The sequence below is a fragment of the Eublepharis macularius genome, chromosome 17, assembly GCF_028583425.1.
Source record: "Eublepharis macularius isolate TG4126 chromosome 17, MPM_Emac_v1.0, whole genome shotgun sequence".
Taxonomy (NCBI): domain Eukaryota; kingdom Metazoa; phylum Chordata; class Lepidosauria; order Squamata; family Eublepharidae; genus Eublepharis; species Eublepharis macularius.
The window spans coordinates 24,480,652-24,505,971 of NC_072806.1; the positions used below are offsets into that span (position 1 = coordinate 24,480,652).

At 43.5% G+C, this 25,320-nt stretch overlaps 1 protein-coding gene across 2 annotated transcripts in view; it reads left to right on the plus strand.

Annotated features, from left to right (window-relative positions):
* The window catches only part of SPNS2 (SPNS lysolipid transporter 2, sphingosine-1-phosphate), a 133,792-nt gene that overhangs the window by 59,883 nt on the left and 48,589 nt on the right, over positions 1-25,320 (plus strand). For both annotated transcript variants that reach the window (XR_008598425.1, XM_055001882.1), the window contains exons 3-4: positions 2,368-2,504; positions 24,713-24,864. Coding sequence is in view for 1 of the 2 variants with exons in the window: in XM_055001882.1 (XP_054857857.1) it covers positions 2,368-2,504; positions 24,713-24,864 (289 nt within the window). In the remaining variant the exon portion in view is untranslated. The remainder of the gene's footprint in view (positions 1-2,367; positions 2,505-24,712; positions 24,865-25,320) is intronic.

Below are 25,320 nucleotides of genomic sequence, written 5' to 3' on the forward strand. Positions count from 1 at the left end.
GACTGACTTCATATAAAGTGGGTACTCTTCTATTAAGTAATGCCCCTTCTCCTATAACGTAAGAAGCCACATATAGGGTTGCAAACTCTGGGTTTGGAAGTTCTTGGCGATATAACTTTTCCCTGGATTTCCAGGTAGTATTTTTGCAGATAGTTCCTAGCTAAGCACAGCAATGTGTGTCCGAATGCAGTTCTTACAATATTTTCCCCACATCTATAGGGTCATGGACCAAAGAGGGCCCAAACCTGCTTTCCTCAACAGAGCCAGATTTGGTACAGTGGATGTCTCGTGAGCTTCAAAATAGTAAAGAGTTCAGTGGCACTTTTAAGACTAACCAACTTGATTAGTCTTAAAGGTGCTACTGGACTCTACTATTTTGCAGCTACAGACGAACACGGCTAACTCCTCTGGATCTATACCCAGCTTCAGTTACCCCTGAAGATAAACTAGGTGAACAAAGATCTGTTGCTGTCCCTGCAGTAGCTCCTGGGCTTCATCCATCATGTGTGACCGCAGTCCCAGGAATTGATTGGTAGCTAACGAGACAAGCTGGTTAGCAATCTGTCTGACAGACTTAACAGTCATTTTCCGAATTTGTTTATAAGTCAATCAGTGTTTCGATGTCACGCATAATTGGAGGTGCTTTAAAATATATTGCCGTAGCAGGCTTCGGCCTCAGTATTCGTATAGGTTCATTTCTGTTTACTCCTTTGGTTTCATTAGTCTTTGCTTCCAGTCCACTTAAATGCACACTGTTGGCAGATTGCTTGTTGGAAAACACCCCGTGCCAAAATCTCCTTGAGTCTAGAAAGCATATACACGGGGAGGAAGGCTTCAAGACTGGTCAGCACACAAGAGAGGGCTGGGTCTCTCTCTCTCTCTCTCTCTCTCTCTCTCTCACACACACACACACACACACACACACCTCCCATATTTGAATAATCTTATCCCAACAGTGCTATCACTTGACATTATATAAGTTTCATATCCAACATGGCTGCCGATATGACGCACCATCTCAATACTGCTTTCTTTCACTTCCCTTTACAAGTCAGGTTGCCAACTCTATGTTGGAAAATTCCTGGAGATTTAGGGTGGCGCCTAGGGAGGGCGACGTTTTGTGAGGAATCTCAGTGGGGTAAAATGCCATAGAGTGCACCACCATCCAAAGCAAGGCTGGTTCCAGATTTTGGGGGGGGGGCTGGGCAGAGAGTGCTTGGGGACCCGCCATGCCCGCTACTAGGCTCTCCTTCTTGCCCTCCCACCCACGTGCCCCCACCTGCCTGTGTGTCCTTCTTTTGCTCACTCGCAAGCTCTCCCACCACCTGCAGACACAGCTGTCCACACTGCCTTTCCCAAATGAGGTCGGATAGTGGGTGCAGCTAGGAGTGCCACTGCCATGGCCACCAGGCATGCTGATGTTTTGTGCACTGCCCACATGCCCTTTGCCAGCAGTGCTAGGCAGCATATACACCTAACAGCAGAGGTGACAAAGCGCTCACTAGCAGGCAGTGGAAGAGTGTTGAGAGCAGGCATCAGAGGAGATGAAGGACAGGGAGTTGGTAGCAATGAGCCCCACCTGGAAGCTGCCCCACCTTGCCATGTAGTGATGTCAACCCTGCTTAAGACCACAAATTTTCTCTAGGGAAACTGATATTTGTAGTCTGGACATCAGTTGTAAAGTTTCCAGGAGATCACCAAGCCCCACCTGGAGGTTGGCAACCCCATTTGTCTTATTACACATGTTACATAATAATAAAATAACAATACTTTATAGAGGAATTTTATAAGTACTGTGGTTTTAGGTACTGTGTGGGTAGACCGAATTCCTCCTAGCCACAGACCTTCACTGATTTATGATGGATTGGTGGGTGGGTAACTTTACTGTTACTGTCCAGTTGACCCAACTGGATTTGCAAAAAAGGGAGCTGCTGCTTTGTTCTTTTGTTTCCATTTTTCTTGGCTTGCTGGGGGAGGGGGGGCGGGTTCAGAGAGATCCTAATCCGTTCTTCTCTGTTGGTAGAGTACGTAAGTAGCAGTCAGGACACTGAACGAAGAATAACAGAAGTGTTCTTAATAGAACTAATAAACTGGATAGGAAAGAGAAGAAAATAAATTTAGCTGCCTTGCCAGCAAAGACAAGGAAAGAAGTCCTGTGTAGCTATAGCTTGCTGCTCCCTGTAGGATCTTTTTCTCTTCTTTGTACACAAGGCATAGCTTACTCCAAACACATTACTATCCCAATCTGCACATCTGTCCCTAGATGGTAGCAGGAAGCAGCCAAAGTTAAGAGGACCCCATGCCCAATCTCAGAAATGTGAGATGTTCTGGCTTAACCCACCACTTCTCTCTCTCATTGTCTTGCAGTTTTCATCTGCAGCTTCATGGTGGCAGCGCCGATATTTGGTTACCTTGGCGACCGTTTCAACCGAAAGATTATTCTCAGCTGTGGGATCTTTTTCTGGTCAGCAATCACTTTTTCCAGCTCCTTCATCACTGAGCAGGTAAGACCTTTGGAGGGGGACTGTAGCTCCACAGCTGGAACGGGGCTGCTTCAGCAGCTTTCTCAGCTGGTAGAGCAGTCAGGAGAAAGGGAAGACTAGTTCTGAAAAGAGAGAGAACATCTGTCAAAGAAGGGTCCAGATGTTGGATGTCAAAAATGGGAATTGCTCATGCTTGCCTCTTAAGTTCTGCTTGTGGCTATTCAGAACTTGTGAGGGGGGGGGAATTAAAAATCCACATTTTCTCACCAAAATAACTATGATCCTCTCTGGGATAAAGGTGTTAGAAGCTTTTAACAAACAAATAAAAAGGGAATCTCTGGTTTGGGGAAGGGGGAGTGGCAGCGGAGGAGACATTGAATAAATTCCAGTCTTGTCTTCATATTACCTACTTCTGCAACCTCTATAAAGAACAGGTAGTAGCGTTGTTTTGTTAAAAAAATACTATTTTTGTTAAAAATCTTAAATCATCACCTAAAAAAAATCAATTTTTTAGCCTGGAGAGAGAAAGCTGAGTTTGGGGGGGAGAGAGAGAGAGCTGAATTTCAGCCGTGGGTAGAGGATGGAACTAGATTGATGCTGCTTTGATTCTAGCACTGTCTAACTATGTGCTTGCTTCTATGCTTGGTCAGCCTGTGTATTTGTGCATAAACAGATGTATTTAAACACTCCAGCATGACCTCTTCTCTAAAGGCAATCACATTCTCTAAAAAACACGATGTAGTATACTGATTAATTGAGTGAGCTGTAAACACCCAGGTTCAAATTTTACCTTATCCACAAGTTCCACAGGTTTACTAAGTAACCTTAGACAGGCTAATCTTTCTCAGCTCTCAGATCCTGTCCCCCCACATCTGCAGTAGATTAAACAGATTCATGGAGGAGTCACCCATCAGTTGCTACTAGCCCTAGTGACTGAACAAAACCACCACATACCTCTGAAATACTAGTGCTAGGAGAAACATCAGGAGAAGGCCTTGGCTTCTACACCTGGTTTGCTGGTCCCCCGGGGCAACGAATTGGCTACTGTATGAAACAGGTTGCTGGACTAGATGGATCCCTGGTCTGAAGGACCCCTCTCGTGGGTAATAATACTCTGCAGGGCTGTCGTTAAGATTGCAGCAAGATAATAAACATGAAGCTCTTTCAACACCGTAGTGACTCTTTAGATGATTTGTTGTTGTTGTTGTTGTTGTTGTTGTTGTTGTTGTTGTTAATGGCCATTGTAATGACCTGCCCTAGACAAATAGTTCCTCAGCCAAGGAGAAGGATAAAACCAGTCCATCGTTGCCATATGTCAAGAGGCCTTCTGTGTGCTCCTTTGATGTAATTATTCTAGTTTACAGAATTATTCTAGTTTACAGATGTGAAATATTGGGAAATGCATAAGGCATGGAGGGAAGGGAGGTTTTTCCCCCCTAGAGTTTTGGGAGAGGGAATGAAATTTGGGGGGGGAAATGAAATATGTGCAATACCTTCGTCAACCCTAAACTTATTTTACTGTTTAACAGCATACAATGCATCATTTTTTAACTTAGAATTGTACTATTTTGCAGATTTATGAAATTAAAGTATAAATACCTTTCATTTTCTGTAAGGAAAATCATGAGTATATCCAATATGAAGGGAGGAGTGGGGAGAGTGAGTGTCCAGTCTGAACAAATGCATACTCAGAAGTAAATCCTACTGAGTTCAATGGGACTTATACCCTAGTAAGTGTGTTTAAGATTGCAGCCAGACAGAGTACGTTGGGGTTCCTTAGTGCATTTAACTTAGTTTATATGCCATCTGAGAGGTGGGAAAAATTTAAGTTGGAAATAGAAAACACATTTTGTAATAAAGGAGTGTTGGGTGCCATAAGTCAGCTATGACTTGACAGCACTCTATACCACCACCACCATTTGAGCAGAAACAGCCTTGTGTAGTCTCAATAGGACTAGAAGTAGGTTGAAAACATTAAACTTTTCAACCGTGTATTATCATACACATTATAGCATCACATACATTATAGTGGTCACACTATTTGTGGATAAAATGAGTCACATTGTTTGTGTCCTTAAAAATACATGTACTGTATACACAGGAATTATCATTATCGGGTTGTCTTCATGCTATATATTTTGGGTGAGTAAAGCCTTATCTTAAAAAAAAACTTCATTCATCCCCAAAGAGAAACCATTTCATAAGCACTTTCTTCACAGCTCCTCCAACTCCCCCATTTGAAATACTGAGGGAGGGGGAGCCATTTGAAATACTGAGGGAGGGGGAGCCCTTAGTTTCTTTTCCAGGCCTTTACATCTCTATTCTAGCTACACGCCTGTGAGATGTAATCCAGTTTGTTTGCACCTAATTTTGGAAGGATAAATTTAGCAGCGTTGGACAGCTTTTGGGGAGTTGTGCAATATGCCCTCTTCCGCGCCTGCTGCAAGTGGAGGAGGCCGTTTGAGTTAATGTGGGTCTATGTTGTTGTTGTTGGCACTGTGTGATGTGACAAGCGGTGACTCCTGAGAATAGAGGTGCTGCTCTTTTGAAACCTGCCATGAAGGAGGGCTAATTAATGCATTCCTGGGGAGAGAGATCAAAGCCACGTCAGCGGCTGCGGCTCCATTGAGTGATTTTTTTGCTCCAGGCAAACAGCAGCGCTTCGCTCATTCTCTCAGCCCGGAAACATTCCACAGATTGCATGGGTCCCATCACACCTAGCCGGTCACCCACCCTGTCCCACAGGCAGGCTGTTTCTATTAAATCATGGGTGCCGCCTCGAAGAGAAAGGGCGGAAATTGCAAGTCAACCAGTCATACAGGTGTATTTCCCAGACAGCACCTATCCTGTTCGTGTTATTCACGGTTGCAAAAAAAGAGCCCTGTAACTAAGCCCCACCTATACAATGCATCTAGCGGATGATGAGCAGGCCTAAGTCTCATCAGACTGCTGCTTTCTTTTTTAACTCCTTTTTTTAACTCTAGAAAATATTTCTCGGCATACCTGGAGAGGCAACTATGTTTTAAATGTGGAATGGGAGTGTAAGATGCTGGAATGTTAATCTATACTGGCATCAATAGAAAAAGTCCGGCAACTGAATGTGAGAGTTGCAGGTTATCCAGCAAAGATGATTTACAATCAAATCTCGGTTGTCTGCCTAGGCTTCCATGGGTGTAAAATCTTTATACAAAGTATATATCTAGCAGCAGCATTATGAGCTCTGTAAGTATACACAGTTGAGTCACAGGACACAGACTGGTGTTCCTGTTCATGCATATATGCACAGTTGAATTGTACTTTTTGTCACTACACTGAACTTGATCTTAGCCAAAAGGCCGAGAAGCCTTTTTTACTAGGATGAGGCAGCTTCTCTTCGCAGGCCACAATATTCCATGCCTCCTGGAACACACTCACTCGTCCTCAGGCCATTTACTCCACCTCTTTGGGCTAATTTACAAACCAAATTAATCTGGGAAATCCCAGGTTTATAGGAACCCCTGTCTTGTATGTGGGCGGCCTGGTTTTTCTGGTTTCGGGATTGGCACAAGACACTCTCTTTACTCATAGATATGGTAATATTATATAATAGCATGAGGGCCAGTCGCCTGCTTGGAAGACCCGATGATAAAATTCAGTACTGGTATAGCAGAAGTCTCCAGTTCAACTCTACACGTCAGCAACAAACGCACTGGCTTGCATTGGATAAACCACAATCTCCCTGCCTCGGCCTTTTTAAATTTAAGTATGAGGATAACAATATCACCTTCCTACAGGACTGTTATGAGATAGATGGATGATATTTTCATCTTCTAAAGAGAAAACGAGGAACATGCCTTTATGTTCACAACAATCCTGTAAGGTAGGTTAGGCTGAGAGGGAGTGACGACCACAAGATTACCCGGTGAGCTTCCATGGCTGAGCTGGGTTTTGGCAGCCACATTTGCTCAGACCTAGCCTGATGCTTGGAGTACTGCATCACAGGGTGCTTTGAGTCCTTAACAAAAAGTGTGATGTGAATATTTGAGTGTGACCACTATGAGAGCAAAGGAAGGTAATGTTATTCCCAAAGAGGCAGAATTAAGGAGGTTTAAATTTCCCCCATCTTCCCAGTACTGAAGGAGGAAGCCGCATCTTTGGATTCTCAGACTTAGAGCGGAACCACAAGTGACAAAAGGCACAGGTTGGACTCTTGTCAGCTTCCCTCAAGTTTTGATGGGAAATGTAGGCAGCTTGGCGGAATGTTGGACAAGTGACAGTTGAAAAGTCCATTGGACAGCAGACAGAGAGTCAAGCTGCAAGACAAGTACGCCTACATTTCCCATCAAAACTTGAGGGAAGCAGACAAGTGTCCAATCTGTGCCTTTTGTCACTTGTAGTTCTGCTCTTACTCTAAATGCTGAAAGGGCAATTGAGCCTTTCCAGCCAGTCTCCTCCCTTAGCCTTTTTGCCAGCTGCACACGAGGCAGAGAGGAACAGAAGATTTCCTGACATAGGGAGGCAGTAACTGGAGAAACCTCACCTCATGGATTCCTGCCTATTACACATTTGTTAAAACCCAAGGCGACCTGCCTGGGCAGGGTTTACAGACAGAACAAGATGTCCTAGATCTGATGGATTAGATCTGAGCCAGTTTGGTGTAGTGGTTAAGAGTGCAGGGCTCTAATCTGGAGAGCCGGGTTTGATTCCCCGCTCCTCCACTCGAAGCCAGCTGGGAGACCTTGGGCTAGTCACAGCTTCTAGGAGCTCTCTCAGCCCCACCCACCTCACAAGGTGATTGTTGTGGGGATAATAATAACATACTTCGTAAACCGCTCTGAGTGGGCGTTAAGTTGTCCTGAAGGGCAGCATATAAATCGAATGTTATTGTTATTGTTTATCCAATCCCTAATCAGCCAAGGCATTTTCCGTGGGAAAGATTTCAGATTTCTCATCTTGGATGTTTCTCTCACCTTGCAAGCAAGCAAGAAAACAAGCAAATCCCCATTTCAGTGTCGCTTCCCTTGTGTAAATAGGACTTACGCTTTCAAATTTTTGTCTGCTTTCTGTTTCCTTCACACCAAATGTCCTCCTGTCAAATGTACTCATTTTTTTTTTAAAAACTGAACATTGCTAAATCAGCAGCTTGCATTTCCTATAAAGAGACCTATGACACGCATACAAAATACAAATGAATTTACTTCTCCAACCACAAAAGGCTTGGGTGAAAAATAAAGATGACATTTGAAAAAGAGAGAGATGGCACAGTGACTGCTGGCTCATTCTGTTTCCCAGTAGTATCTGAAGGCCCCTTGCCATGCCTAGCTGTCAGGCCCACACAACAGACTTCCTCCTGCGGTCACTTCACGGGAGTGCCCTGGAAGGAAAGGGACCCCACCTTTTGCCTAACATTTAGCTACCATGGCTTAACTTCTTTTTTTAAACCTAAGGGTAGGAAATGGGAGTAGTTCTATATGTTGTGGCTTACCGCAGTTTACTATCTTGAGGTAAAGCTTGTTTGTGCCTGTTTAAACATTTTTTTAAAACTGAGTTTAGATTCCTTGGGGATAAAAATACATATTTAATTATCTTAATGGGTATGTACTGATGTCCCGTTGCTATTGGTTGTGTGGCTGAAAAAGCTGAGTAAATCCATCTGTCTGCAAGCAGCAGCCATTCTATAAACTCTTTTGGGCATGTCTACATTACCGATATAAGAAATACAGTTCTCTGAGGGTGTTATGACATGCTTCATTTTTCACTTGTTGGGCCCACTATGAGAACTTCTAGTTGGAAGTCACTGCAAGTTCCCCACTGGGAATGCAATTCCCAAGCACACAGGTGCTTGGGACAGGGTCTTTGGCATACAGGGAGAAGGAGTTTTAGACCCTCCGCACTGGGTGGCTGCATGTATACTGATGGGCACCAAAGATTTCCTTTTTAAAAATAGTTTTTATTAAGGATTTTAAGCAGAGTATAAAAAGATATAAAAAAGAAAAAGTTAAAAGACAAAGCAAACAAAAACAACCCCCCCCCCCCGCTAATATCAAGAAGAAGAAAAGATAGGAATATGCTCCAATTTTCTCTGTGAAAAATATATGAGTAATACATACTATACACTAACTCCAAAATTACCATAAATAAATTCTTCTCCTTTCCCTCTAAACATTTTGTTTTTGTCTCTTAATCTTCAAAAGCACAAACCATCATTTATTTCTGTTTCCCGCAAAAAGGCTATAAGGGGTTTCCAGGTAGCAATAAATTTAGTTAATGTCTTTTCCCTAATCAAATAAACAAGCTCAGCCATCTCTGCAAACTCCATCATCTCTTCACCAGCCATTCCTCTGTTGTAGGTAATATTGTGGCTTTCCACTTTTGAGCGTATAACACTCTTGCTGCTGAGACCATAAGGAGTTTCCAGCTGTTTATCCACACAGGTGGCCCAATTTGGACAGGGTCTGTGGCATGCAGGGAGAAAATGTTTTAGATCCCACCCACCCACCCACCCCACACACCGCATTGGGTGGCTACATATATATTGATAGGGTACACAAACGTTTCCCAGTGAGGCAAATAATGCTACCCTGAGCCATTTTAAGGCCAGATGATGGTGGGACAGCTGAAGCCCCTTCTTCTTGTAGGCTATGGTCCTGATACCTCAAGAAGTTGGGAATTGAGTTCCTGGTGGGGGGAACTCACAGCTGTTGTCTGAATGAAAAGCAGAGGGGGGAATTCAGAAGGAAAATGCAGGGTCATATTATTCATAAGGCTGACAGGGCCGAAGCCTAGGGGGCCCACAGGGACTAGGGGCCCGTCAGGTTTTTTGCTGAGGCACCCCCCCCCCACATAAATTACAGTTGATTCTCTTCTGTAACCTCTATTCATAAGATAATTAACTGCCTCCTTATTTAAGTGAAACAAATCGTCTCTTATATTAAAACAATTATCCATAAATTATATAGTTTCATACATAATAAACATTTTATTCACTTCAAAATATTACAGTATTGAACAACTATACCCCCCAAATGTGCTTTCCTGAAGAGTTCTACTCGCACAATGAAAATAATTTAAAAATTGTGAATAGAATTCTTCAGGAGATCCTCAAAGTGGATATAGGGCTATGTTCTGCGGCCTAGTACCTGCCGTACCAGGGTCAGGCTGACAGCTGTAGTGGGGTGATAGACTGAAGTGCCAGAGGGGGCCTGAAATACCTGGAAGCCCAGGGGCCCGGCCATGAGTTAATACGGCCTTGGGAAAATGTAACGTTTTTAGGCCCCGAGGTGGGGCTAGGGATCTGCAGCTTCATCTGCAACTTGAGAATTCACAGCACAGCCAACGACTTCCACATTTCGGGGAGGAAACCCTGATGCTTCAACCAGTGTGAATGAAACCAGTCTATGTTTATCCTGTAGGTGTAGCTGGCAGAGGGGAGATTACCAAAGAGTTTGTTAGTTGGGTTGGATTTATGAGAGTTCATTCTTTCAGGTTGGCTCCAGATGTTGGGGGCAAACATTTCCTGACGATTCCTCCACCATTAACATGTACCTCCTCTACATATCCATCTTACTGGCATAGGGTTGCCAGCCTCCAGGTAGTGGCTGGAGATCACCCGGAATTACAACTGGTCTCCAGGCCACAGAGATCAGTTCACCTGGAGAAAATGGCTACTTTGGTGGGTGGGCTCTATGAGCCAAGCTACAAGTGACAAATGACACTTGAATGGCACTACATGATCAAGTGAAGTGCAAGTGGAGCGCAAATGAACAGGGAGGAATACACGTGAGTCTGTTCACTTGCTGTTCAAGTGTCATTCGTCACTTGTAGCTTGGCTGTATAGAATTATGCCATGCCAAGGTCCTTTCCCTCCCCAAACCCCACTTTCTCCAGGTTTTACTCCCCGGATCTCCAGGAATTTCTGAACTTGGAGCTGGCAGCCCTATACTGGCAGCATTGCCCCTGTGGATGATCTCTGCTCCTTCCACCATTACCAGCACCCCACACGAAGAGGAGGAGCTGTACCGTTGCCCACAAGATCAAGGGAATGTTGCATTTGCAAGGAGCATTTGTTAGGCTAGATCCTGCCCACCCTCCCTCCATTGGGGGCAGCTGGAGGGGGGGCCCCAAATCTTTGCTGCATTGCAGATGGTGATGGATGAGGGTTGACAGTGGGCCGTGCTGGAGCCTTGGCATCTCTCCAAGGTTGCCGGCTCCCTGACCAGTTTATGTAGTCAAGAGAATGAAGGAATTAAACACAGCTTTTGTCATACTATATTGCCTTAGCCTCCTAGAGGTTGCATGCTATATGATTCTCCTTTTAAAAAAAATCCCTAAATATAAAAAGCCAGCTTGTCAGGGAGAAGGATTCATCTTCGCCTTTTCCCCGAGAATCCCTCTCCCTCTTTTTTCCCCTTCCTTGAACAGATTCTTATCTCAACATTTTGTGGCTTCTGAAGCACGCCAAGTCCTCATTAAGCCACATTTGGGGCTAGGTGGGTCTCTCTTGGTTAACTTACAAAGCTGTGTTTTTCTGCATATCTGAAAATCCCCGTCTTGTCTGTAGATGGCCTGTTTGCTTGCCTGCATGCTTGCTTGCCTGACTGGCGCAAGGGCACCCCCTTTACTATTAGATGTCGTGATTGTGCATACTAAATGACATGCTCCATTTAGGTTGTGAATGATCACAGTTGAGCTCGGCTCTGGTGTTTAGAAAGCCTGGTTCTGTGTACAATAAGGATAAGAGGGACACACTATACCTCCTTGCCCATCTGGCTCACCACCTTCAATGCATAATGTGAGAATGGAGCCAAATACATAGGTTTTGTATACAAAGTTGTATATAAGAGAGTACATTGGAAGGAAATTCTCAGTCTCAAATGTTTTCACAGTCAGGTCTCTGTGTACTTCTGCTAAAAATATAAGACAGTTGGAGGCAAGGTAACAATCATGATTGGTTTTAATGGTATGTAGAACCTTCATGTTCAGAAGCAGTATATCTCTGAATATTAGCTGCTTTTGTGCTGTAGGAGAGGGGAGGCTTTGGCGTCTGTACTCTACTTATAGGCTTTCCAAGGTTGGCCACAATGGGAAGCATGGCGCTGAACTAAATGGGCTGCTAACTAAAGATGCTACATTTCCAGAAATCTTGAAGCCTTGGGGAAAACTTGAAATATATGCAATCTTTTACTTTCTTGTAAAACCTAAGCTTGTTTTACTGCTTTAACAACATAAAATGCATTATTTATGGTCTAGCAAATAAAATTTTTACTGTTTGGCATATTTATGGAGTTTAAAAGTATAAATGCTGTACTTTGGTGCAAGCAAAATTGTAAATATACCCCATACCAGAAAGTGTGAGAAAGCTGCCGAGTGGTGCACCCTATACTAAACTTAGGCCACGCACCTTAATTTTTGCTGTCTGAGAGGAAGGAAACAATAAAAATTTAAAACAGAAAACAAATTTTGTAACAAACAAAAAACTGGCTACTGTTTGAGCAGATACAGACGGATGTATTCACAAAAGACTACTGGGCTGGCATATTGGTTTAATAATAATAAATAATAATAACATTTGATTTATATACCACCCTTCAGGACAACTTAACGCCGTCTCAGAGCAGTTTACAAAGTATGTCATTATCCCCACAACAATCACCCTGTGAGGTGGGTGGGGCTGAGAGAGCTCCAGAGAGCTGTGACTGACCCAAGGTCACCTATCTGGCTTCAAGTGGAGGAGTGGGGAATCAAACCCAGCTCTCCAGATTAGAGTTCTGCCGTTATTAACCACTACACCAAACTGGCTGGAAGTTGAACTTTGTAATACTTAAAACACAAGACTTCTTCAGTTGTTTCTTATCACACATGTTATAGCATCTGGGAATAAAAATGATCACATTTAAATAACAAATATATACTTGCAAACATGTTGTAAATGTCTACAACCTACAAGAATTAGTCTTTAATGCTGTAGATAGTACAAAGATTTTTATATAAGACTATTCATTTTGAGTGAGTAAAACACTGTCTTAAACAGCATTTCACTGGTTCTAAAAGAATACTCCCCCTCCCTCCCAGTGCTCTCCCAGTTTTGAATTTATTGTGTAGGGAAAAAAATAAGAATAAAGACATTGGCCCAAACAAAAGGTTCCCCCCTCCCAAATGTTTCTGTTTTTTGCTTCCCCAGGTGTTCACATTTCTTTCGCTAATCTACATTTACCCATCCTGTGAGAATGGCTTGAAGTGACCTGTGACTGGCACATGAGCTTCTTTTTTAGTCCCTCTGCCAGAGCCAAGCTTTCTGTCTCCTTAAGCAACTGTGTCTGTACATTGCACAGAGACATAATTATCATCAAATCAGCGAAACGCTGATGGCAAGCAGTTCCGATCAAGGGTGCTGACAGAAACAAAATTCTTATCTGTAGACTCCTCAGTGGTTGGTTGCTTATTAAACTCCAAATGCTCAAAAATGACATTTCTTGACTGAAAATTCCTGGGCAGAGAATTTTCAGGGGGGGCGGGGCAGCCCCTGTTAAGTTGAGGACCACTTTACGCTTACAGCAAAGTTGGCTGTTAAAGTACTTCAGGACTTTGGCACTCTAGAGGCTGCATATTTGAATACTTGCCCATGGGGAAAATAAGAGTCTCTACACAAGACACCTCGGTGCATGTTTGTCAAGTGTAGGGGATGCAATGTTAGTCGGGAAGCATAGTTTAAAAAGACAGAGCCTGCCCATCAGGGTTTGTTAATTTCATCTTTGCCTCCCCAAAGACTGTCAATTTCACCTCTCCAGTCTAAAACTGTGTGGGATCGCAACCAGAGCACAGCGAGGAATGGAAATGGGCTGGAGCTGCCTTCCAGAGCCGGGCTTGGAACTGGAGAGGTTATAATGGGCTGAAGTTTCTCTTCTGGCATTTCACAGCCCCAACACACAACTCCAGTATATCGCAAAGCCTTTGCCCTGCAGCTGGCTCTGTCTTTTTAAATTACCCTTCCCGGCTACCATTGCATCTCCCGACACCTGTTCTTCACATGTCAGATGTCTTGTGCAGAGAGACTCCAAGATATCACCTGATTGTAAAAAGTTAGTACATCAAAAGAAAGCAACCTGGAACCCATTTTCTCACATACTAATTTTTTTTGTGCATAAAATTTCTCTACATACATTTTTATCCTACAATCACATCTGGGAGTTTAGGATTGTATATATGGTTCTCCTTTCCCCTGTTTGATTGTCACAATAAGAGTAGGTTAGGCTGAGAGAGTTGGTGTAGTAGTTAGTGTCTGACCAGAAGAAAAAACCTTGGTTCAAAGCCATACTCATCCATGAAGCTTGCTGGGTAATCTTGGGCTAGTCATTGTCTCTCTGCCTAATCTCTGTCACTGGGTTGTTTTGAGGATAAAATTGAGAGGATAGAACCACGTACGACTCCTTAGAGGAAGAGGTTGTAGTGGCAGTTTTTAACACATGAGTCTGAAAACAGTGATCTATGAAAGACTTTTTTATTTGAGAACAAGAGCAAGCTCAGAATAAACAAAATTTGCAAAGAGACAGAGATACACACAGAAATACCCAGATACACAATGTTTCATAGCTGTGAACCCAGAGTTCTATCAGCATAGGAAGCTGACAAGCTATAAGGCGATATACATATTTTCAGCCCACGTTAAATATCTTAAATATCAAAAGAACTCTGATGTAAGGACAGTGATAGATCGCATGGTTACTTTATCTCTTAAACTCAGATCAGAACTGCAAATTCACTTTTCCTGGTTTTATCTAACCACACTATTTGTTTAGAAACTCTTGTTTAGGACACAGCATGAAATTTGCAATCTCTGATGTCAGATCGCTGCAAGCATTTTACAAGACAAAGAATATTCTACAATGGAGAAAGCACGGGGGTCTGGTTGATGCCAGGCGGGCCACCATAAGTTGGGAAACAGTAAGTTGGTGGCAACCTGAAGATTGTAGCTAACTCAGGGGGTTATGGAAAAGAGCAAGAGTCCAGTAGCACCTATAAGACTAACAAAATTAGTGGTAAGGTATGAGCTTTCGTGAGCCACAGCTTACTTCTTCAGATACAGCTAGAATGTGAGTCCATCTGTCCTTCTGTCTTGGAGAGTGGAGTTAGCATTACCAAATTAGCATTACCAATGTTAATTTCTCCACACCTATTACCCCTCTGCATTTACCCCTCCCTATTCAATCACACCTGCCTTTGTCATTCACCAGCTATTATCATTCGTCTTCTGTAATCACTCCACTCCCCAAGATAGAAGGACAGATTTATTTTGTTAGTCTTATAGGTGCTACTGGACTCTTGCTCTTTTCCACAGGTACAGACTAACAGGGCTACTCATCTTGATCTATCCTCAGGGGGTTATGTGGGAGGAGACAGTCCTTTAGATATGCATTCAAAAACAATGATTTCTGCCTTCATGTTGAACTGCTTTGGGTTTCGTTCCAGTACAAAGGCAGGTTATCATAACATTAACTAAGCAAATGAAGTGCTGTGATCCAGGAACCCGGCCATGATTTCTGCTAGATGTATAAGCTGTCTCTTATTTGGAGTGTGCCAGGCCCGTTTTAACTTCCCATTGAACTCTGAGCTCTGGTCTCCACGTGCAACAGAATGAGGTGGTAGATGGACTGTACCAGTTCCCACTGCAGGAATCACGTTGTTCAAAAATCCCCCTATATTAACAATTCCTTGCAGGAGGAAAACGAGTGCAGAACTGGGCCAGAATTTTTCTCCCTGATGTGCAGATTGATTGTTTGCAGGGGGCATTTAATACATGTGCATTTAAAATGGGACTCACACGTACCCCCCCCCACCCGCCCATAGGGAATGGAATGGCTATGTCAAAGTTCTGCTACCTCGTTATGCTGCACACAGATCGCCAGCTTGCTTCAGACAGCTTTGGCTCGGAGTGGAAGTCTGAACAAGGGATTTGTGGGGAGAGTGCCTCCTTTGAGCAGAATGGAATCCTTTCCAAGGGAGACAGAGGATTTCACATCCATAATTTTGGACAAATTCAAAGTACTGCTCACCTATATGCAGGTAAAGGCTCAGCGGCAAATTACCTGCTTTGCATGCAAAAAATCCCCATTTCAGTCTCTGGAATTTTCAATTACTGGAGGGGCCAATCTAGACGTGTTAAATCAACTAAATTTGTTCCTCCCCCACCCCTCACTATTTCAAGTGCCAAAACAGCCATGGGAAGCATGCAGCCATTTGAGCACGTGTGGACTGGGAGGGGGGCGCATGCCGCACTGTGGGATGTCCTTATGGTAGCCACAAAAGACTCAGAGAAGCCACTAGCAGTCGGAATAGGCAATAGAAACCCACTGTCTTCAGTTTCTTGAGACTGCACATCTCAAAAAGGGTTAGTTTTCCTTTCCAGCATGCTATATAAATAGTAGCAGTTCCCTAAAATTAGGTACCAACAAATTTCCTCTGCTTCACTGCCCCTGAAATGCCCTTCACATTTTATCTAATGTGACCAGGGTTTTTTTTTAATGTTAAATTTTATTTAGCGCTTCTCTGCCCCCTTCTCTGCTGCCAAACTGGCTGATATGTCTTCCCAGGAGGACTAAACATGCAGGCAATTAACAGGAAATCTGGCGGAGTCGGTGTGCTTCATCATGCTCCCATGTTGGCACATTAAATTATAACTTTTTGTTCCTTTTCTCTTTTCTGGCATCCTCGGTTGGGGATATTTTTAGCAGCTCACAAAGGTTTTCCCATACTCTGGAGAGACTGAATTGTGTGTGAACCAATGGCTTGCTTGGGGATCCCCAAAATAACCCTGTACCTTTATGCTCGTACACTCAATTGGGATGGTGTAAAAATAGATTTCCATCCACTTTCCAGTATGCATAATTCAGGGCAAAGCAGGGATTCTGAACTGCTTCAGGGGTTTGATGTAAAATCAGGAGGTCATCTAAGGGGAGCGCAAAATCAGTACTCTGCTCCTGTTTTCTGGTGAAAGGAGTGCTAGAGGGTGATTGCCCCAGAAGCCCCCTAGGAAGTCACAGGGCTTTCTGTGCCAGTTGCAAGGGGTACCTGGAGAGCCAGCAAAGTGTGATGATCTTGAGCCCTGTTTCCTCCATTGTTGCCTGGCACTTTCTCCAGTTGAGAACTGGGAGATGAGCCTGATGTCTCTAGATCGGGACGATCCTTACCAGGTACTCCAGACTATGCTGACTTATGACCCCCACCTATTTTAAAACTGGTTAATGGTGAGGGAATAGTCTCAAGAGGAGTGAGATTTTATCTTTTTTCCCTTTGTTCTAAGTCATCGAATTCAAGATGTAAGTAAGCATTCAGAATTTCTCAGGATTCCAGTAGGAGTTGGAAATCACATCTGGATGTGTACAGTGGGAACATGGAAGGTGGCCCAGTACGAGAACAGATGCTTAAAGCGAGACTCTGGTTATGCACACTTAATTCCCGACATCTGTATGAACCAGTAGAGTATGGTGCTGGAGCATCCAAAAATCCAGGGGAATAGTTCATTTAGCCTGATTCCGCACACGTTGGATAATATTTCAACATTGGATAATGCACTTTCAATTCACTTTATCAATCGTTTGAGGTGGATTTTTTGTTCCGCACACAAAAAAATCCATTCCCAATGATCTATAAAGAGGATTGGAAGTGCATTATCCGACGTGTGCAGAATCAGCCTTAGTCAGATGTATATTTTAAAGAGAGCATTGCTTGTATGTTGGGTTGCCAATTCTCCTGCAATTACAACTGATTTCTGGACTACAGAGATCAGTTTTGCTGGAGAAAATGACTGTTTTGGAGGGTGGGTTCTCTGGTATTATACCCCACTGACATCAGTCCCCTCACCCTCAGTCTCCACCCCTAAATCTCCAGGAATTTCCCAACCCAGAGTTAGCAACCCAGCCTGTGAGTGGCTGTTCTGGCGTAAGTGGACTTTTATATTTTTTAAAGGTTGTCTAAATTTTGGTTGTGCCAAATTAAAACAAAACAATACTTTTAGGCTAAGGTTTATGTCGTATCTAATCCTGGTAACATCACCCAATTCACAACTCATCCAATTGCATCTGGTTTGATGATTTTTTTTTTGCTATTTTTACTCTACCTCTCCTATTTTCGAGGCAACTTGCAAATCTATTGAATACAGCCATGGTAGAATCGGTGATGAAAGGGACTATCTATTGCACAAAAACAGCAATTAAAAACCAAGATAATTATACAGCAGGACCATTGATGACCCCAAAAGGAAAACCCTTAATTGGCCTGTGCCAGCTCCAGAACGCTTGCCAAAAACCTGGGTTCTACTTGACTTTCACGAGGTTAACCAGGAAAATAGCCTTTTTTCCAGGAGTTAATTCTTCAGTCTCAGGGCAACAATGGAAATAAGCCCGCAGTGCACTGCCTTGCCCTGTCCAACACTGCATTCTCTGAGCTGAGCCTTACTGCCAAGATTTTAACTAGTCTCAGAGAAAAGAGTAATTCACCCAGTCTCTCACAACCTCTGAGATAAGCAGGCTTAGAAAGCATCTCAGAAGCAGGTCTTCCTTCTCTGTGCTAGGTGATCTGCCCATCAACTTTTAGCCTAAGAGTCAGAGGACAAGCCCCTTGTTTCTTGCCCTTATATTTGCAGTTCTGGGCATGCCCTGGTCTTGTTTTTTTTAAAAAAAAAATATTGTGGTGATTTTAATTATAAACCTCCTCAAACAGGACTCTGAAGTGGTGGCATCGAAATATCCTAAATAAATAAATAACTGTGTGCAGAGGAAAACAAACTCTACATATATTATTCAGTTGCCAACTAGCAGGGCGTTCTCTTCCCATTTTTTTGCCTCTACCATCTTCAGTAATGGATGTCATATTGATCAACTTCTTTCTTTCTTTGCCTTCTTGACAACAACAACAATAGAATATCCCATTCTTTCGAAAATGATTGCTCTCATAAGAACATACGATGAGCTCTGCTGGATGAGACCGGTGTTCCCTCTAGTCCAGCATCCTCTCTCACACAGGGCTTTTTTTCAGCGGGAACGCAGTGGAACGGAGTTCCGGCACCTCTTGAAAATGGTCACATGGCTGGTGGCCCCACCCCCTGATCTCCAGACAGAGGGGAGTTTAGATCGCCCTCTGCGCGGTGGTGGTCGATCTAAACTCCCCTCTGTCTGGAGATCAGGGGGCGGGGCCACCGGCCGTGTGACCATTTTTGCCGAGGGCAATTTAAACTTTAAAAAACTCCCCCCCCTTGTTCCAGCTGACCCAAAGTGACGTCATTGTGCCGTCCTGAGTTCCATCACTGAGTTCCACCACCTCTTTGCCCAGAAAAAAAAGCCCTGCTCTCACATAAAGGCCAGCCAGTTACTCCAGGGGGGGCAATGACAGGGCATAAAGACCGAGGCCTTCCCCAGAAGTTGCCTCATGGCACTGGTATACAGAGGTTTACTGCCTCTTAATGTGGCAGTTCTTTTTAGTCACTGTGGCTGGTAGCTACTGATAGACTTACCAATCCCAAATTGCACAGTATCTTTTTTTTCTTTTGTTTTATAAAGATTTTATTTAAAAAGAAAAGATGTAACAATAGAAAGTGCATAACAATGTATACAAGCACTATGTTTGAAATTAGATTAAACTAATAGAAAGATACCCTGACCTGGATAGCCCAGGTGAGCCTCATCTTGTCAGATCTCAGAAGCTAAGCAGGTTCAGCCTTGGTAAGTAATTGAATGGGAGACCTCCAACGAAGACCACGGTTGCAGAGCTAGGCAATGGCAAACCACCTCTGTTAGTCTCTTGCCATGAAAACCCCACCAGGGGTTGCCATAAGTCAGCTATGACTTAAAGGCACTTTCCACCACAATAGAAACATACATTCAGAATATGGAACACCACAGCTTAATTGTACAATAGCTCTCATTCCCTTTCCTTAGTTACTTATATTCAAACTTTAGTTATCTTAATTTTAGCCTAAGTAATCAAAGAAATCTTTCCATTCTTCCCAAAATTCAACTGTTGGTCTATTATGCACATAAGTAGTTAATTTGGCCATTGATGCATATTCGTAGATCTTATCTATCCACTCTGACAAATCAGGGCACATACCTGTTTTCCATTTTGCTGCATATAGCAGTCTTGCTACTGTCACCACGTACCACAATATCAAAGCATGCTAGGATGTGGAAACTCATTATTTAAATGACCGAAGGAGGAAACAACCACAGAATAACCATGGTCTGGAACAGAAATAATCTGAAGGCCCAAGAAAATAGGAATGATCCAGCACTTTAAATGATTGATAGAGGCACCAGGTGGATTTTTCAGGAGTTTCAAAAATGAGGCACTTTGACAAGTGAGGCACTTTCTCTGGTCACCACTGACTCTACTTCTGGAGGTGGAATCACAAGATGAGTTCCTCTAAGTGCTCTATGCGTGTGTGTAGATTGTCACCCTAAGCCCAGGCTATTTTGTGTGTGGCCATGCAGCTCTGTTCATTTCAGCCATGCTTGCATAGCAAAATGTTTCTCTGATGGATGAACCCACAGATCAAATATGTCAGTTTCCCATTGGAAACCCATAAGGATTTCAGAGTTGGGCAAAAATATGCAAGAAGCCCATGGTAAATCTCCAAGTGAATAGTTTGGGGATCTGGATGTGTAAAAAGCCTTGCCTAGAATTTCCAGAGTGCTTTGCGGTCTCTGTCACATCACATGTGCTTTCGAATGCTTCGTGACCCAGGATTTAAGGATCATGTGCCTTGTGAGATGGCAAGGCTGCTGCCTCTGGGCTTTAGACATACTTGAGCAGATTAGTTTTATCAGCAGCCACAAAGGAACAGTAGCGTAATTCTCTTTTTGTGAAGTAATTTAGTAGGAGATCGAGAAGTGCAAGAACGTGTTTAAGGCCTATTACGGTGTGGATTACTTGCTTGGTTGCCCGCAACTGGAGAATGAATGGGAGCTGGGGAAATTGAGGGTGCTAATGCCCTTCTCAAACCTTTAAAAAATAAAATATGTATTTTGTATTCCATTTAATATAAAATAGCTGTGTAAGGGTTGCAGGGCAATATGACCCTAACCCTAACCCTAACCCTAAAAAACCCTGATCTTTTTGCTTCATGCCTTATTGCTCCTTGAAAAGAGAGATGGAATAAGCGCCGGACTTCTAATAACATGTCAGCTTGGCAATCAAGCTCTGCCTGTTTCGGATTGATCCCTTTCCTGTCCGGCTCCATCACTCCAATACTTCTGGCTGTGGCCGTGGTGGTTATAACGTTTCTATGCCACCATTCCATCCCATGTATCGCCAGAATCATAGGAATGTCTGTTATATTTTTCCTTCGAGGAGTTCATGGGGTAGGTTAGGCTGAGAGCGAGAGAGTGACCGGTCCAAGATCTCCCAGGGAGCTTCAGTGAGGATTGGATGCCAGGCCTCCCTGATCCTAGTGCAACACTTACAGTGCTGCTGACTCCAAAAACAAGAAGACTCACAAAGCTAGAACTACAAAGTCAGTGGCTTAAAAATCAGCCATCAGTCAAATTCAGTAACAGCCAATAGCTAGACGATAAGATGTAACCTTCAGTTTAGACTCCAGAAGCCTTTTAAACATGTGTGGTTTTATCACCGTCTGAAAAGAAGGAGGCCAGCTAGACCTCCCATTGGCTGAGTTCCTTGCTCTAAAGTCCGTCTCTTGTGACTATCCACTTCAACTCTGAAGGTACACAGAGAGGAAACCTCTAGATATGTCATCAGTAGCTGGTGAGGTCGACAAGATCTGAAATAGAAAGACATATGGTCCAACTGGTACACCACATTCAGTTCCACCAGATTAACCACATGTTTTCTGATTTACATGGCACATCTTCTGTGGATGTGCAGGGATGTAAGATATTCCTGTATCTTTCTTGACTGATGGAGAAAAACAGAGAAACACGCTCATTGGTCATTGGTACTTGCTTTAACTATAAAGCTAGGTTCAAATGAGGAAGATACTGATATACTCAAAGCCCCCTGCAGAGAGCTTTCTGGATTTGAACCCAGATCCTTTCAGTCCAACTCCAGAACTCTAGCCACTCCACCAGCAGCTCCTCCTATGCATTTCAATTCCAGAGAGTTAAAACTGGAGGAGGGATTTCCGTTGAATTATAATAACCCCTTGAGCAGGATTTCTAAACATTAGGAAGCTTATTCTCATAAATATTACCTTGGAGCATTCCTGTAAGCGCTGCCTTCTTTGTAGAAATTGCTTGCTATTCTGCCAAGGGACTATAAAACCTCAGCTCACCCTTCAGCATGTTGGCAGGTCTTATTTTCATATAAAAATTAAACCCAGGAAATGCAATGCTTGAGGGGAAGAAGGTGGCATTTCTGCCCTTGTCACTCTTCAGTTTTTTTTTTCTAGACACCAGCTATTTTTTTTCTTTTTGACTGAAGAGAGGTTTGGGGATTGTAGAAGCAGGCACAGCAGGTTCTTCAACTCCATACCAGCAAACGAAACACCAAATCAGCCTTGCCCTCCCTTGAGGTACCAGCCAGGCTACCCAATGTTTAATGCAACTCATATACTTTATATACATTGATCTTAACAAAAACTATCACAAACAGTTTCATTTTAAGTTGTAAAACAGTCTGTTCTGGAGTGAAGGAAATATGGTGGCAATGGCACAGGTACTTACCAATAGGTGGCGTCCGTAGCCATTCAAGTGGAATCACTCTAGAATTAAACTCCCCCCATCCAGGGCCAATTTTGCGCGACGTTGCACAAAACTCACGCGAGAAAACGCGATATTTCGCGTTTTCGGTGCGACGACGCACGATGTTTCGGAATGGGGAAGGCCGTCTGGAATCGGCCCAGAACTTGTTCCCCAGATGTCAACATCAGCAACATCACAAGCCAGCAGAGGAGCATTCAGTTCAGTTGCTTCATCTATTCACTTTGCCCTCGGCATTGTTGTAGGCAGGGCTCATTTCGAGGGGGAACGCGCAGGAACGCAGTTCAGGCAGTTCCCCAAAGAGGTCACGTCAGGCGGCCCTGCTCACCTGACTCTCAGCCATTTTGGGCTCAAACAGGTCTCTGGCAAGGTGGTATCTAAATTTTCTAAATTAAACAGTAATCTTCTCAGCAGTAAGTCAGTATTCTCCCAATATTGTGGATGGGACCTGGGGCCAAGAAGGAGTAATTTGCCTAAAACTATGAGTCTCTTTGCACGAGGCATCTTACATGAGAATGCTCAAGTGCAGGGAGACGCAATGTTAGCCGTAGTTTTAAAAGACAGAGCTGGCGGAAGTGAAATTGACAGAGCTTACCCGGAGGTGAAGATCAAATTAACAAACCCTCTGAGGAGTGATCTCCGCTGGCTCTGTCTTTTTAAACTACGCTTCCTGGCTAACATTGCATAACCCTCCACTTGAATGTCTCCATGTAAGATGTCTCGTGTAGAGACGTGACCACTTGGTTCACAGCTCATTCTCTTAGCTGCTATGCTAACCCCAGAGCATGTGATTTTTTTTCCAGGAGTTATCTGTATACTGTGTGGATGTGGGTGTGTTAGATTCTGTTTTTATCTTTGTGCATGTGTGTTGCTATGTTGTAGGAAATTAAAAACTTGCCTGTCCTGTTTATTCCCATTGCTAATTTCTTCTGCCCAGCTAATTCATTCAGCATGCATGCCCTTTTGCGAAAATTACCGCTCCTCTAAAATGCGGCTTTCCTGGGCATCATCTGATCTCTGCAGTATTCCCGGAGTGGTTAAGCATTGGGCAGCGGACACTAATTAAATGGCCTTGAGTCATGAGTTTGCCCTTTAGGGCTCGACCCACACACATCTGTCTTCAATATGACAAGGACCGTGGGAGATGGTAATTATACCTGTAATTATAGGGCACATTACAGTTCTCAAAATGGATATCAAGGTGGAATTTCTGGCACCAAAAGGAGAAAAGGTGACGGCGGATTTGAAGCATGTGCTTAGTGTAGGTGCTAGGACTGCATATTTAATCTGCTTTGAGAAAAACTTACAAAACAGCAAGTTGGTGGCTTGCTTTTAAAGGAGCTGGGACGGGGGTGGGGGAACCTGGGGCTCTCAGCAAGCATACGGCCTGAGCGATGTGTAAATATAAAGCTCAAATGGTAGCAAAGGTCATGGTTTGTAGGTAGTGAGGTACTCCCAGTACCACAGACAAGACTGGGGCTTCTGCATATCCATAGATGTGGGGGGGAAATATGACTTTGTAATTTTTTTAGAAGTAGTTGTAGTGGGGGGCGGGAATCAGCTGTTGAGGACTGAACATGCTTCAGGAGACATGGAATGCCAAGAATAGCTGTGTGTTGGTTAAAGAGGAGGGAATACAGATGTGGAAACTGATATACTGAAACCCTTATGAAATTATAGTATCCTGGAAGGCAGAGATTTAGGTCAGGGGGAAAATTTCCCAATAATTTATTTCCCCTCACATTTCTCCTGCTTCATCCTCCAGTTGTAAAACCCAGATCCTGAATAAAAATTGTTTTAAATTATATACTTCTTTCTGTCTGTTTCGGCCTGTGTAACTCTCTGAAGCCCTGCGTGTACTGATGACGTGTATAAACACATCATTCTTTTTATTATTTTGGTGATGATGGTGATGATTTGAACCTGAGCCTGTCCTAGTCACAAATGAAGTGGGAGGTGTAGGAAGGGTTTGGTTTTCAGGGGGAAAAGGATGTATAGCTGATGAGAGCTGAGCTTTCCCTGTATCCACCTCTTACCTCCACATAGAAAGAAAAATATATCACTTTCAGTATGCTTCATGTATTATCTTGCTGTATTTCTTACAACAGCCCTATAACATTACTAATAATAACATCTGATTTATATACCGCCCTTCAGGACAACTTAACGCTCACTCAGAGTGGTTTACAAAGTGTGTTGTTATTATCCTCATGACAATCACCCTGGGAGGTGGGTGGGGCTGAGAGAGCTCCGAGAGAGCTGTGACTGACCCAAAGTCACCCAGCTGGCTTCAAGCAGAAGAGTGGGAAATCAAACCCAGTTCTCCAGATCAGAGTCCTGCCCTTCTTAACCGCTCCACCAAACTGGCTTTCGGGAGGGCCCCGATACATAGCTCAGTCGCCTAATTATTATGACCCCACTTTAAGTGATTGCTTCAAGGGAAATTAACCAAGATAGACGTTCAAAAATGCTTTAAACTGTCCATGGAGATAATAATGCTGATTTACTGGCTTGGGTATTCTCCTTTTCATTGTCTTCCCGTAGTATTTCTGGCTGTTCGTCCTCTCTCGAGGCTTGGTTGGCATCGGTGAAGCCAGCTACTCCACCATCGCCCCCACCATCATTGGAGATCTCTTCACCAAGAACACACGGACATTGATGCTCTCAGTCTTCTATTTTGCAATCCCCCTGGGCAGGTATGGTCTCTGATCTGTGTCTCTTTGCTCCTGCACTTCCAAGTTACTGATGACAGCAGCGAGATCTGAATTGAATAATGTGACTGGACAGTTGATTTCTGTTCACAGCCATGAATTCATGATTCCCCCCTCCCCGCTCCTCTTGGGGATCATAGCAGATGGAATGTTTCCCCACTCTCGGAATTAGCAACAACACAAAGCATTTTGGAGTCTGAGGTGTTAAAAACCAAAGAATGCCTCCACTTCCTGCATTAAGCACAGGTTCTTTTTACGCAAATCCCGTTGGAATGACCTGCCCCTCCATGCTTGGATGATGCATGGGAGAAAGTTCCCAATGGATTATATCCCAGCTGCAATTCAGATTTTTCTCTCCCACTCTGCTATCCCTAATGGTTTCCCAAACCTGCTCTCTCATCTTGTTTTTATGGAAGGGTAGCACATGGTTCAAATTTCACT